Source organism: Cyrtonyx montezumae, unplaced genomic scaffold (assembly GCF_038088225.1).
Source record: "Cyrtonyx montezumae isolate F1298 unplaced genomic scaffold, pur_monq_1.0 scaffold_32, whole genome shotgun sequence".
Classification (NCBI taxonomy): domain Eukaryota; kingdom Metazoa; phylum Chordata; class Aves; order Galliformes; family Odontophoridae; genus Cyrtonyx; species Cyrtonyx montezumae.
This window is the reverse complement of record NW_027072037.1, coordinates 1,397,661-1,413,475: the sequence shown is the minus strand read 5'-3', so window position 1 is coordinate 1,413,475 and position 15,815 is coordinate 1,397,661. Positions and strand designations below refer to the sequence as shown.

The 15,815-nt window shown below is 42.8% G+C and overlaps 1 protein-coding gene across 1 annotated transcript in view; it reads right to left on the bottom strand.

Moving 5' to 3' along the window:
* The window catches only part of LOC136053955 (vasoactive intestinal polypeptide receptor), a 102,126-nt gene that overhangs the window by 8,886 nt on the left and 77,425 nt on the right, over positions 1 to 15,815 (bottom strand). Inside the window, exons 7-9 of the mRNA XM_065744949.1 lie at positions 7,587 to 7,740; positions 6,167 to 6,227; positions 2,564 to 2,633 (exon numbers count right to left, since the gene is read on the bottom strand). Of these exons, the coding sequence (XP_065601021.1) occupies positions 2,564 to 2,633; positions 6,167 to 6,227; positions 7,587 to 7,740 (285 nt within the window). The remainder of the gene's footprint in view (positions 1 to 2,563; positions 2,634 to 6,166; positions 6,228 to 7,586; positions 7,741 to 15,815) is intronic.

Genomic DNA, 15,815 nt, shown 5'->3' with positions numbered 1-15,815 from the left:
TGTCATACATCCCAAGTATGATGATGTCAAACCCATAGAGCACAGCTATGCACGACGTCCTGCTGCACGGGGGAGTGCCGACGACAGGGTGGGAAAAGAGCCTTGGGAGTTAGCGGAGTGGAGGACGTCAAAGCCCTTGGGAGACGGTGACATGGGACCAGCTGCTGAGCGTGTCAAAGACCAAGGCAGTGAGCCAAAGAAATCAAAATAAAACACGAAGCTGTATCCACTTAAGCAGGTCTCCGCTCAGTGCTGGGCATTTCTTCTCTGGAGAGAAGTCGGAGACAACAGATTGCGAGTGTTACACCTCACCAAAACAGAGGAAAGTTTCCTGTCCTACAAGGTTAGACCAGATGGATCTAGCTACTCAGCTTTTAGATGGTGCTTCTCACTCAAAAAACTCAGACTGTTTCATTAACATACTCAAGCAAGGCTAGCCTTTTCCTATAGCGAAGGTGTAGAGCTAGGAATGGCAGTTTCTACAAAGTAGATGACATGAGCTGAATGAAAACTTACTGGCTTCTAAAGTCCTACCCATTGAACTATACTGTTATTCATGCAACGCATCCAACAGAAAAGTGAAGATAGGTTTTTGCGGCCTTTGTCTAGTTTAGTTTCTTTTTAGTCTAGTTTAGTTTCTTTATCCTTTCATGTTTAGAAAATGCACAAAGGATTCTGGTTTTTAAGGGATGTAAAGGCTGGAAGGAATTGTGTCAAACAGCCAATCTGATTTCTTGCAAAATCAAATTATAGCATTTCCTCCAGCAGTACTCAGTTTTATATCAACAACAGGTGAATGCAGCAGACTAAAGCCTATCTCTCATTTAGAAAACCAAGGCTGAGTGACTGAAAATTAATTATATTTCTTGGTTATGATGCATTGCCTAATCATTCTTTATCTACCCCATGACATTTATTATAGCTTCTGTTCATATTTATTTGCTTATAAAACGTTTAGCATCTGACTTGATGGCAAATAAAATTTTTCAGTCCAAAATAGAATTAGTTAGATCAATTACTCTAATGAACATTGATAGCTCACAAGCTGCACCACTGCAGGTAGGATCAGAGCTGCTGTGTTGACTCCTCATGGTTAAGAGTAAACATGGGTAGAAGATAATGGCTATCAAACAACTGAAAGGGTTTAGATTATTTTTCAACCTAGAACTAAAGGCACTTGATCTATTCTCAGTGCTCAATTCTTCAGGTTGGAAAGATTTTCCTAATGTTTAACTTTATATATCTTTTCTTCCTTCAGTAGAGGTCTACGCTTTATTTGAGTGATCGTGTAGAAATTGTAGCATTCTTTCCTGTAGAAATCTTTTATTCACTTTATAGCTGTTATCATGGCCTTCCTTTGTGACAGATCTGTATGGTACCTGCAAAAGTAAAATCAGATAGTTGCCAGGCAGATTTTGTTTGGTAATGAGAATTGATTTACTGACCAAAAGAAAATATGGAATCACTGATCCTGGGAGAGTAAAGTGAATTTCTGTACCAAAAGGTTATCTTGGGAAAGGGAAAATACAATTTATGTCTTTCTGTGACATAAATATTTTGGGATATGTCATCTAAGTATTTTATTTCTTGGACGTGCAGTGAATAGAATAATAAGTTATTATTCAAACTGTTTCAGTTTGGAATTTCTGTATGACAAATGCTACAGAAAAGGTCTCCTTGCAAAGGGTGTAATGTTTGTGGAATAAGAAGAATGTATGTCTAAGAAAGACTTCAGTTAAAAAGAGTCACATTTGCTTTGATTTCTGCTGTATTCTCTTCCTTCCCTTCCCACACACGTTTCTTGATTTGAGAAAACTCAAAGCTAAGTTTAACTCAAGTTCATTTTTCAAGTTTTGGCTCTACACTTGACAGAGGGAACACATTCACGAAGGATGAAATTACTCAGTTCCTCAGAGGTGTCATGATTCCTGTTGTCAGTACTGATCTACCTAGAGAAGTAATGAGTTAAGCACCTTTGCAGATTATTATGGAAGTCAGCTAAGCTTCTCAAGAACTTACTGTAAAAAAAACACACCGCTGAAATCCAGCTTTGGATGCTACAACAAGAGACAAAATACTTGGGGGAATTCATCTAACTAGGTAGAAGTTTAGGGTAAGACTCATCCCATATTACCTTACAAACAAAAACACTCATGGCAAAATTCAGTGGTCCTGATTTAGACATACATCGATTCGTTAGACAAAATGACTTTTTCCTGGGTCCCCAAACATGCTCCTGAATCTCCTCTGGTTATGTGTTCCCATGGCTACTGCACCAGTGCCCAGAGCAAATGAGATGGAGCTGGTCTGACTTACATGAGCTCCACCTTTGGCTCCCCACCACTCGAGCTCTTCCCACAATGCTTAAGCCAATGTTTAAAAGTAAAGACGTTTATCCAGAGGCTGAGCTTCTTATCCCAAGGCAGACATTCAGTACACAATGCAGTGTTATCTGTCAGCACATTTTCCAGGGATTTTTACACAATACTTATCAAGGCACCTCTACCCCACCCCCCCACCCTTTGTATTAAAGATGGCTTTGAAGAATGTGCTGATACTTTACCAAAATAGACACCAAAATAGGAGTTTTAATGATCCACCAGATTGGGGATTCTATTATTTCCTCCCAGCACCTAAAAAGTAAAAAATTAAATTAAATTAAATTAAATTAAAAAATCAGTCTTAAAACATCAAGAAAAATAAGCAAGCAGCTCTTTTACCTTTCGGGTACTTTGCCTAAATCGTAGAGTCATTGAATTGCTTGGGTTGGAAGAGATGTTATAGATAATCTAGTTCCAATCCCATGCCATAATCAGCGTTACTCCCCACCAGACCAGGCTGCCCAGGGCCTCATCCAACGTGGCCTTGAACATCTCCAAGGATGGTGCATCCCCACTCCTCCTGGGCAGCAGTGCCAGGGCCTCACCACTCTCAGAGTAAAGAATTTCTTCCTAACATATGACCTAAATCTCTCTCTCTCTCTTTTTTTTTTTCAGTTTAAAACCATCCCCCAGCGTCCTATCCCTAATAGTCTGTGTAAAAATGATAAAATTCTGTACACGAAATTATGTGAAAAGGACTAAACGTGGTGTGCATGACCTGGGAAGAGCTGATGACTTTTGCTGCAGAGGCTTTGAACACTGGTAGGTAACATCTGCCCCAGATATAATGCTGTGGGTGCTTTTCTCCTTGGTAATGGAATGGCATGGAGGATGTCCCTGTTCACTGCAGGGGAGCTGGAGTACATGACCTTTAAAGGTCCCTTCCACCTCAAAGGGATCTATGAATCTATGCTGTATCAGGGTGAATGCGGGGAAGGATGGAGATGTGCTCAGTTTTCCCTACAATGAGGTCTCCCCCGTGGAAGTGCCATCAGAATCGTGGGTTAGTGAGGCTCTCCATCATCACGGATGGGGATTCCTTTAGGCACAGAGCAATTGGCACTGTTGGAAAAACAAACATCCCCTTTCTGAAAACGATGACAGAAGGTGTGGTGGGATTATCCCCATCCAAGCCATGCATCAAGCCACTCATGTCCATACAGCCCAGGCTGTGACTGGCTCCATCCTGAAGTCAGAATGGTCTGCCAAACACACCACTCGTCTACTTAATCCAGAACTGCATTTTAAAGCCCACAAGGAAATGACAAAATAGAAGTTAACTGGAAACAATACTTCTGGAAATTAATACTTCTAGGAACACATTTCTGTGCAGTCCTCGCAGCAGTCAGGTGATTAAAGGCATTTTCAGGACTGCATTCACGACAAACTGTTGGCAATCATGTTTGAAACAGGTTATTTGAACCAGTCCCTGGTTTGGCTGCCTTCAGCTCATCTAACTAAAAATGCTGATAGCATGAGTAAAGGTAGCTGACAGGGAGAGCAACTTTTAGAGTACAGTTCCTGAGACTTTTTGCTGGGTAAAGAAGTGGATGGAGGGCTGGGTCCAGAGAGTGGTGGTGAATGGAGTTCCATCCAGCTGGCAGCCAGTCATCAGTGGTGTCCCCTGGGATCAGTACTGGGACCTGTCCTGCTCAATACCTTTACTGATGACCTGGATGAGGACATTGAGAGCACCCACAGTGCAGGTGACACCAAATTGTAAGGAAGTGCAGATCTACCTGGGGGTAAGAAGGCCCTACAGAGGGATCTGGACAGGTTGAACCCTGGGCTGATGTCAGTGGGATGGAGTTCAACAAGACCAAGTACCAGATCCTGCACTTAGGCCACAACAATCCTAGGCAACGCTACAGGTTTGGGGCAGAGTGGCTGGAAGACTGTGTGGAAGAAATGGACCTGGGTGTGTTGGTTGATGCTTGGCTGAACATGAGCCAACAGTGTGCCCAGGAGGCCAAGAAGGCCAATGGCAACCTGGCTCATATCAGAAATAGTACTGCCAGCAGGAACAGGAGGTAATTTCTGTACTCAGCTCTGGTGAGGCTGCACCTCAGTGCTGTGTTTGATGTTGGACTCCTCACTGCAAGAAAGATACTGAGGCCCTGGAGAGTATCCAGAGAAGAGCAACAAAGCTGGTGATGGGTCTGATAAGGAGCAGTTGAGGGAACTGGGATTGTTTAGTCTGGAGAAGAGGAGGTTCAAAGGGGGACCTTGTCACTCTCTACAGCTCCCTGAAAGGTGTTGTGGTGTGGTGGGGGTTGGTCTCTCCTCCCACGTAACTAGCAACAGGATAAGAGAGAATGGGCTTAAGTTGTGCCAAGGGAGTTTCAGGTCAGATATTAGGAATAGTCTATTTTCTCAAAGAGTGATCAGGTACTGGAACAATCTGCCCAGGGAGGTGGTGGAGTCATGATCCCTGGAGGTGTTCAAGCAACATTTAGATGTTGTACTGACGGACATGGTTTAGTGGGGAAATATAGGTGGTAGGTGGATGGATGCCTGGACAATCTTGGAGGTCTTTTCCAACTTTGGTGATTCTATGATTCTGTTTTCAGCATCAATTTTAGGCTGAAAAGAATCACCGAAGAATCATCCTCCATGGACTACACTGGCTGAATGTCTGCTGGCTATAAAGGGAGACCAGAGTGATGTTTATATGAAGGCAAGTGCATGTTGCCTTTCATATAAAGTGGCCCTCATTATACCTAGAGCACTTCATTTTTAAAAATTCTAAATGAAGGTCACTTTAATTTGGAGTTAAAATTTATAAATACAAGCTTAACACTGTTGAACAAATCTTAACTAATTAGATTGTATTTGATCTGTGTTAATTTCTTGCAACTTTTCTCTGTAGGTAATTTTAATATGTAAAAAAACTCCACAATCTATGTTAGGTATTAACATATCCTGTAAATTCACACTGTTTTACTTGGCACAATAATGTAGAGCTTCAAAGCCTCCACTGCAAAGCGGTCTGCATTTTTATTAAGAATTACTGCAGCGGAGTGAAAATATATATAGTAAGAAGAATTGGTAGTCAGAATGGTTAAATCCTTTGGTCTCCATCTCATTTTGAGGCTATTTATTAGCACAGTAAATAAGGTCCGTTTTATGCAGATAGAGTGAGACCGTAGAAGAAGTCAGCAGCCCTGAGGAAATGTGCTAGCATGACTATACATCAAAAACACAAGGAAAAATCCGAGCTGCTTCCCTTACTGAAATAAGGACAAATCAGGGCACGTTTGGAGATAGAATGCAAGGGAGAAAATGGAATTAACCATTTGCTGTAAATGCATGATGCAAGGGCATGCACAGAGTGCATAATGAGCACCTGAATCTGTGATTCTCTGCAGTGTTTTCTCATAAAAGCATTTCAAACAACTCCAGTTGACTACTTGAGTCAAAGCACGACGGATCAGATCTAGTTTACTTGCATATACCCTTGGGGAGCTCAAACATGTGCCTCATTTGCTTACCTGCATTCTATTTCTTACATAAAGTGTCAAAGACAGCTGTTAGGTTAAAGAGGATGGAGAACAGATCCAAAGATCTGCCTGAAAAAAAGATCAAGAGTTTTCAGAGCTTTTCTGCGGGAGGAAATGGATGTATTTACGAAGTTTCTGCTCCACTAGCATATGTGTGGTCAGTTCCAAAAGATGCTCAGAGCATGGAGCTCAGCTGGGGAACAAAACAGGACAATGGGGGTCTGGTCACAAATCTTCTGCACAATATGTTCACAACAGGAAAGAAAAATGAGTCCACAGGCTTACCCAACATCAAAAAAGTAAATTCTGACGACCGTCCAAGCAGTGATGAACACGGAGGGGGCACCTGGTGAGAGGAGAGATGGTGTTACACAAATCATGATGTACGTTTTCACCACAGCTCCTCACTCTATGATGGTCTTGTTCTAGCTGCATGGTCCCTCTTTCCTCTTTCTGTTTGCTGTCTTTGATTAGGTTTAGTATGGAAACATCCCAGGAAGGAAAGGTCTCTTTGTTCTGTATTAGTCACAGTATTCTTTATTAACAGTGATTTCCAAATGCAGTGCAAACAGAACAAGTATGTCCAAATTATTAATTCTTGCATAGTCCATTTCAGATCCACCACTGATGCTCTTGCAAATGACAGATCACTGAAAGGCCAAAAATCCTTCCAGTACCTGTTGCTGCCCTTCCTCACCCAAAGAACCTCTCAACACATTACAAATGCAAAATATTACCTTTGATTTAAAATCACACATTTCTCTTTAAGATCTTTTCAGAGGCACTGTGCTGAAAGGATCCTGCACAAGGCAGGTTTAAAGAAGGTCTGACCTGATGCATCTGAAACCAGGCCTGCTAACATCACCTCTCCCTGCATTTATAGCGTGGAGAATCACCTCTCTTCTGCTGTGTGAACCCGAGCGTTCACTCCTGTCACTTTCAATGGAAGTTACTGAAGCTAACTATCAAATCCTGAGTCCAGGAGTACCCCTGCACATGACACAAATGCTTTTTTTCTCCTTCTTTTCAAGATTATTCCCTGTTCTAATTATTTCCCAGTTTCAGCTGCTAAGAGCACAGAACAGAAAGCCATTTTGACTTGCTTATACATACATCTCCAGCCAAATAACTTTGGAGAAAGAAGTCTATCTAGTAGGATTAATTTACAAAGTTTGTATTTCAGCTCTGGGCAATGAACTCGCGAAGTTTCATTTTGTCTTCTTCCCTTCCCCGTTGCTTTCCCTTCCCCTTGTCAGGATATATATCTAGCCTGAACTCAGCAAGGCAAGAAGAGCAAGGGACTGCAGATTGTGGTTGAATTCGGGAGTCCTGCTTAGTCCACCCTCACAATTTAAGGTCAGTGCACAATGCAACCTTGCGACCCCAGTAAGGATCAAATAGGAGCTCACTATAAAGGTGATGAGGGGTTTCAGGCTGAAAGACCTTTAAGATATTGAGGTACTCAACCAGCAATGAATCAAGCACGAACTAAGCTCTTAAATACCTTTGAAGATTTAGGTTAATGCTGTTGAGCTCCTCTGACCATTGCTTGATCTTCTTTCTGGTTGCACTAAACTCTTGTCTGCAATGTAACGCATAGACCACATCTCTGCCTGCTTTGAGCCTCCCACTTTGGGGATTAAATTGCAGTTAAAACTGCCTGTCAGGGTCACCTCCTGGTATTCATGTCTGAGAAGATGCATACCCCAGCCGATCAAGATGTACCACCAGAAGTATTTCCTCTCTGAAAAGAAGGAGATGACCAACAGGGTGTGAAGATACAACCCTTCCACCAGCAGCCAGAAGAAGTTGGCCATGACACAGTACTGGAAGAAAACCATCATGGCTTTGCAGCCTACCTGGAAGAGAAGAAAGGAAGAAACAGTGGTGAACTGTAGGACCATTGTGAACACCCAAAATTCTCCATAAACCTTGCCCTGTGTGTAATTCAGAGATTGTTTTTTTGCAGGCCTTGAAGGCCTTATGGGATAAGCTCCACATGAAGAGCCAAAAGGCCTCCAAAGCCTGCATGGGAACACGCTCTGGCTGCTTGGCAGATGTTAACCAACACATGAGAGTGTGATTCTGAACTGAGATCAACCCAGCGGTGGGTTTATGGTGCAGCCCACAAATCAAGATTCAGCATGGTGGAGGTGATCTGCACTGGAGAGGAAACAACAAGAGGTGATCACTGTTTTATGCTACTTTTACCAACCAAAGTCAGTATCTTGATGAACATCATCTTGAGTGACTTGAGCACCATGATCTCCCCATCATTCTCAGTGGGGCTGCCTCCCTGAACCCAAAGAAATGAAGCGTCTGGTGAACAAAGTGATTACCCAGGATAAATAAAAACAATAATAATAATCAAAGAAGTAGCCCCCGAAAACAAAATCCAATTATAATTACCCCATAGGCTGGCAGATATTGCAAAAACTGAAGGGGTCTGACAAAGAACTTTGAAGGACTGTATATTCTCAGTTAAGAAAAGAAGAAAGGGGAATACATCTTTTTAAAATAAAGGATAATAAGACAAAACAGGGTGAACACTAATGAGCATGGACAGATTTGATTGCAATGGAAGGAGAGGGTTGAAGTGGGAAGGACTGTCCTTTCTTGGAAAATAAATAATTAAGCACAGCAACTTGCTGTGAAGTCCTCACTGCAGTGTGGAACTAAGGCTTACAGGTAATGGGAACAGTCAGCTAAGAAAAATGAGAAAAGAAAGTGAATAGGAGATTTCTCCTCAGCACTCAAAGGCCAAAACCACAGCAAAACACCTGGAGGTCTAAGTCAGCTGCCCAAAGCTTCTGTTAGCACTGGCCACTGCCCCAGCACCATTCTCCACATTCATTTAGAGGAAAGCATCAGTTGCATTGCTACTTACACCCATGTTGCCTAAGCATCCCTGAGATGTTCAGCAATAGCCACACTGGCTTCAGTGAGTCTGCTTTGGTTATACCCTGCTCTTGTTGGGGCCAGGGCATGAAGGTCTGGAGCACAGCACTCTGGCTAGAAGCTCTTCCTTGGTGTTCTGCATTTGCACCACAGTGAATTTAGATCAATAATTGATTTGCACTAGTGACAAGCTCACGCATCCCTCTGCTCCTCTCTCCTGCTGAAAACAGTTGCTATGAAACACGCTTGTTAAAAAAAAAAAGACATAAAAAGTGTTTTCTTGATGCCATATGTTTGGAGGGAGACTTGTCCCCACAGATTGCTCAGAATTAATTCAGTCCTCCCCTAGCACCCATTGGTATGTCACACTGGGGTCCTCATGGGCTCCTGATTATCAGTTCATATGCTCATCAGCTGCCTGCTGCAAGGCAGATGGCATAAGCAGAGACTTCCTACAGGGTGGCAATGGGGGAAGTGGAGGCAAAGTAGGTACTTCACTCCCAGGCAGGGAAGGTAACAGTGAGCTGAGCTGACAAGGGCTCAGGGTGTGTCATCCTCCTCCCTAGGTCATCCCTCTGCTCTTTGTTTTTTCTCTGCCTCTGTGTGCATGTGGCTGTGTGACACTCATTCCTTTCATGCAAAGCCTGGGTCACCTGAAGACAGTGGGGATTTGCTGGTGGGAGCGCACACAGCAGTGTTAGGCAGCTCCCAGGTGAGGTGTGAGGTTTAAGGGAGCAAAATCTGATGCATCTCAGCCGTGTGCTCTTCAAATGTGGATGTGCTTTGGGGAATGAAGTTTGGGAACCCCTTCTGGAGGGCTATGATGAAGGGATGGCAGGGGCACGAAGCTGGAATATTTCACAAGGGTCTGAAGCAGTGTACAGGATCAAGAATGAGAGCTCACAAAGCTCCTTTATTGAGCGAGCTGTAGCAGAGCAATTCTTCACTCTGCGCTGGGAGATACATGGTTATTTGAGCAGCTGCTACTATCCCAGACATTTTTCACTTTACCAGGAAAAAACGATATATTTATACATCAGACAGGGTGATCATGTATTGCAGACTGAGGTGCTATGGGGATGTCCTGCACTGTAACAGATCTGTGTGCCCTGACATGGACCAAGCCAACACTATCATAGAATATGCTGGGTTGGAAGTCACCTACGTGGATCATCAGGGCACCTATAGCAAAGCCATATAACCACAAGCTGGAAAGGCAACTCTATAGGTAGGAATCTGAAAGCTGATATCTACAAGGTCATCTTTTTCACTTTTTCCTGCCAGTGGAGATCCAGAGAAACGGTCAAGAGAACCTATGGTGTGATCTGCTTCAGCCTCAGATAAAGCAGGACAGATGTACTGTAAAAGCACCTCTTTTCTCATCAACTACAGAGGGAACCCAGAGAGATCAGCTCAGCTAGAAACAAAACCACCATGTTAAGCACCACCTGTAATGATTTCTGTCTTACAGATGGATGCCTAGGATTCTTGCTATCTTTACTTACACTGGGTAAGTTTGTCCCAGACCAAATATCCCTAAGAGAGATGCACTTCCACTGTTGACTGCAGTGCTCTTCTTCCCTTGAACCCTCTCAGCCAGCCAGCTCAGTGACACATTCAGAAATCAGCCCTTCCTGGCTTTTGAGAGACTTCATCCTTATTACATGTAGCACCTGGTGATGGGTATCTTCCCTTCTGATCAATCGTGTTCAGACTCAGAATGCTGGGAAGCAAAATCCTTGTTTATACAAGCTGCTTTACCCTCTAGGTGACAGGCACTATGCAGAGATGAGCTTTACCATCTCGCAGAAGAAATTTTTCATAAAGATCAGACTCCATGACACATCAGTGTTGAAAGACCAGTAGGAACTATGTTTAGAAAAGGCATTTTCAGCAGGAAAAGCAGCATTACAACACTGCTTGTTCTATTTTCTCCCATGCACTACCTCTTTTGCAACCCCAGCTTTCTCCAGGTGGCTCGCACTGCTCATGTCCACTTGAGATCTTGCAGAGGGATGGTCTGCCCAGCCTTTGTTGATGTCTTATTGACTCAACTGGCTCCTCTCTGTTTCCCATCTTTGGGACTACATTAGCCACAAGCTATTTGCTTTTTCCATGAGAGTCCCCTCCACTTCCTCAGATGCTAACCACCAACTACAAAAATTGATTCCTCCTCCAGCTAAGGAAGGACAACAAACCTTTTTGATTCAAACAAGTACTTCTGTGCTTGTTATTAAACCCATCATACTCAGTAAGATAATTTCATCTCAATAATTTCAGAAGTTTACTTTAGGATGAAATAAGGCATACCTTACGACTACTGCAAAGGCCAACTCTCCCTTGCCTTACTGTGGCCAACCATCTATGTTGCAAGCATCCACGTGCAAGGCTTTGAAAAGGAGACAGTACAAAATTCAGCTGCTTAAGAGAAGGCTGTTCGTGACCTTGTAGGCACAATCAGGTATTGTATTGGGCCTCCGGTTATTGCTCCACAAGGAGTGAGACCTTCTGCAGGCTCTATCATTTTCCTAAGTGATGTTTGATGGGGATATTCACAGGCATTTCCCTGTTCACTGCAAGGAAGTTGGACTTGGGAGACCTTTAAGGGTCCCTCCCAACTCTAGTGATTCTGAGTCTGCCCATCACGGAGAACCCTTAAAGGTGCTGAGCTAGCAAGCAATGGAAATATCTTACATACTGTTCTACATGAACACCCCGAAGGACTCAAGCAAGGAAGTATCTTCAAATGTAGACATATCTTTGAAATAAATTTCTATTACTTTTCATTGTTGACCTGCAAAACACATGCAACAGGCTGCCTGCTGGTTACAGAGTATTGAGCATTCCCATACAGCATGTATGTCAGGGTAAATGTCTGCTTTCTGGAGAGGAACCACACTGATGACTTTCAAAGCAAGGATTCGTGTCATGCGGGGCAGATATTTCCCTCCTAGACAGATCTGCTGTGAGATCACATTGATTTAGACACTGAGAAATATAATCTAAAAGCTAACAAAGGAACAGGGAAGGCAGAAGAGAGTGTATTGCTTTGAAAGAGAACAGCTTGTAGTCATGTTAGGGCAAATATTTAATAAGCCCTCGATACTCAGGAATGTAGCCAGTCCTTCCAAAAAAAGAGAGGGTGAGTGGGGTGGTTAAACTGCAGGTGTGATGCAAAGAAATATGATTAGCTGAGTAGTTGGGCAGAAACTTTAGGATGACAATAGAGGGTCAAATTCAAATGTCAGAGTGTAACAGTGGGAAAAAATAACAGGGCTACTCAGAGCCAGCATGCAGCACAATGCTCATGTCCCACAGCAGCTGCAAAAACACAGCCCACTTTGTCAGCTTGGAGGAAAAATGTACTGAAGGCACAAGCAAGCTTTCTGAGATACAGTGAAGCGTAAGGGTGGAAAAAAAAACAAGACTGAGCAATGACCACAGGCTACCAGGCTCTGTATTGTGACCCAGAGGCACTTTATACTTTAATGTTAGTCCTGAGAAATACATTTTTCTCATAAAACTGATGTAGCAACTAGCTGAGTCACCCAGAGTAATGCAGTCCAGATGCTGGAGGCAGTGATTAACACAGAGTTGAACGTGTTGCATTAAATACACATATATCCTACCTGTCAGTGACAACAACTCTGTGCAGGGTATCTCTGCTCATTAATTGCTAAGGACTGGAAGTCTCAACCAGCTCCTGAATTTCTGTAGGTCAGTATAAGCTGCTTAGTTTGGCAGGAGTTGGTTTAAGTAGGGTGAGGTTTTGATGGAGGTACGCACACAACACACTCGTGTGCAAGCATCAGCCTCCTGGGAATGCAACAAAACTCAACATCAGGAGGTCAGTTAACTCTGCACAAACACTGCTGAGCAGCAGAGATCATCACTGCACTTGCACGTGTCTCCCTCTGCTTCCTTACTGGGGATATGGTGTGTTACAGGTTTAGTATTTGGGTTAAAGAACTATCTCAACCTGGACAAAGAAGTACAAAGGGCCATTCTCCCACCTCACACACTGTGCCTGGCCTGGGAACATGTCGTGATGTAAACTTCTGCCTGACCCCCACTGCCCCAAGCATGGGGCTCCCCATCAGGTGACCCTCTCCATGTAGGACCACTTTTGTGCATGGACGTGACCTCCTCTGCTGTCCCCGTAATTCCCTCCTTGCACCCTCATCCTCCTATGGTGTGGAACAAAGCTTGAGAGGTTTCTGACAAGGTATCAAGACAGAAAGTCAGCTTAAAGATATATTCACATCATCACATGCAAACCTGGACAGTGCTGAAGCTCCTGACATGGTTTGTGAGGTTGGAAACACTGCCTTCAGCCCAGACCCTTAGTGCCTCTGGCAAAAGCATGGGCTCAGACTCATCTCAATCTGTCATGAAATATGGAGGCCTCTGAATCTCCTTTCAAGTACTTGGGTCCATTCACTGGGCTACCACTGCTGAAGCAGGAGGAAGAGATTTACACAGACACTTCTGTGGGTCTCTTTGACAGGAAACAGATGAAAACTCATTTTCTCAGTGATAGATTTATCCAGCCCTTTTCTTTTATGTTGCTCAGAGGACAAAACCTATCTGAAAGGATGAGTGTTGAGTGACTTGTGCGGAGTTTGCCCACAGCAACAGCCTGGTCAAGGAGGCTTCCCTGATCTCATTTAAAAACTTTTTTTATGAATCCTGTTTCCAAGACCTCTCTGGAAGATGGAGTAGCAAAGAACAACACTTCCAACTTTGTTGATGATGAAATTAGGATTCCCAGCCGCAGGAATCAGCCTTTCCCTAAATCTCCATATCTACAATGCCATTTTAGATACTCATGTCTCATTCATAACCAAATCCAGGAGCCTTGAGCTGATTCCTTGAGCTGATTCCTGCCCCATGTGCTTAAATCAGACTGAATCCCCTTCCAGCTCTTCTTCTGTTGAGATGTCCACCTCAGCCAAGGCACAATGTAATGTGTAATGAGGATGTAATAACCAGATAATTATTCATCTTGTATGGTTATACTATATCATTAATTCCTCATCTCACTATTATCTGGACACTGGAATTCATACAGCTAATCAATTAGTAATCATTTTATAACCTAAATACTGCACACCACTACCCATAGCTCTGCATAGTCCACTGATTTGCGTGCGTGTGTTGCATGGAGATGTGAGGACAGACTTTCATTTTTCATGGGGTACTTCTTTTTCCTTCTCATTTTCCTTTTAATATATAAGGTCTCTTGCTTTCTGAGACAAAAATAAGCTGATATAGGAAAATTAGATATACCGTACTGCCTCTGTTAAAAAAGGAAGGGTGAAGATGGTGGGAGCTTTTCCCTAGGAAGATGTTGCCCTCACTGGCATTGTTTACAGGAAACAAAAATAAAAATTCTCTTTCCCATCCAACTGGGTCTTTTTGTTCCAGATAGAGGCTAGAGCAACCTAGAATTCATTTTCAAAAAGAAAGCGGAGGTGGATTTTCAATAGTGACTGCTGTTCTGGCCTTAGATGTCTCATGAGGAGGTGGCAAAGACATGATGTTAATAACCTCAGAGTACTTCTTGTCTCATTCCCATGCTTAAAGCTTTTATATATTGTCTTTTCACTACTTAGTTGGCTTTCACAGAAGAATGGAAAACTAGACAATTTTTGGGGTCCCATTCAACCCAAGCTATTCTATTAATAGAGAAGACATTTTCAGACATTAACTTAGCAAACTGAAAATGTGAATATCTATCTGTTGTCTCAGCCTTCTGCTACTGTGTCTAGTCTTCTGCAGAGTCAATTAGGGTGATGGTCTGACCCTACAGAGGTCAATGGCAAAACCCCTGCTGAATTCAACAGGGCTTCACGCTGGAAACCTAATTTGCAAAAAATCTGTGTGACATTAATAGGAATCTTCGAAAGAAATAAAACAGCCTCTTACTGGGTGATTCTCTTTCTCTGAAAGCGAGCCCTTAGGTCAAGCCAATTTGTGGAGCAACAAAAAAATTAAAGGGAAAGACAAAGCGTAAACTTACCCTTGGCATACTCAGCCCTTTGTGTAATGAAAGAAAAACAAAACAAACTGGAAACAAACCCAAACAAGACAGACTGGTGCAAAAACATTGCTTTATCTCTCCCTTCTCTTTGATTGCATTTGTAGCCTAGATTCAAAGAGGTTGCATGGGTAACTTTGACTTTGTTCTTCTTTCCCTATCAGAGAGTCTGAAAAGCAAGTTAATTATTAATATTAATTAATTTTAAATACAAAATTGCTACACAAGTGTTTGGCTCTGCAAGTTTTCCTGTGAGATGCACAGACATTTTGGCCACTGAGTCCAACCTGGCTCTATCTTTGCCTAAAAAAGTTTGACCAGAGACTTTCTTAGGAAGTCTTCTTGATAGAAACAGTGTGGCTCCTGATTGGAACGTACAACCTTCAGTTTGTGAGGGACTAAGTTGTCAAGTTCAAAGCAATTTCTCATCTATCAGGAATTAAAACAAAGAAAAAATGTCTTTAAAAACCTTCAGAGGAATAATAATTTTACATCTTGATGATGGACCCTCCAGCTCCTGCTTCAATACTACATCAACTCTATAAAATGTATGGCAGATGGATGGACATAACTGAATCCAGAGAGGACTCATGGTCACCATCTATCTCAGGCACAGGAATAAGATGCCTCAAACACAGATTTTCCCTGTTAACATGCTGCTTTGCATCAATGATGCCCCAGAAAACATGCGAGAGTGCTCTTAAGCTGAAGCAAAAGCAAATTAATTTGATTTATCTTAACCTCCTTTTCTCTAGGTCACAATGCATTACATTTTCACATGTCTATCATTGCCTAAGAGCACACACTGGACTACTTACCCTGCATCATCTGCCACAAGCCAATTTATTAAGCCATTATAACCTGGATTTATGTTTAGGCTTGTTGATTTGTCACCACTTTCATACAGCATAAATGCTATTTCTAGATTGACACAACCGTATGCATACACACACACAGTATTTCAGCAAGCTGTGCCTTGCCTGCTTCCAGTGTGAC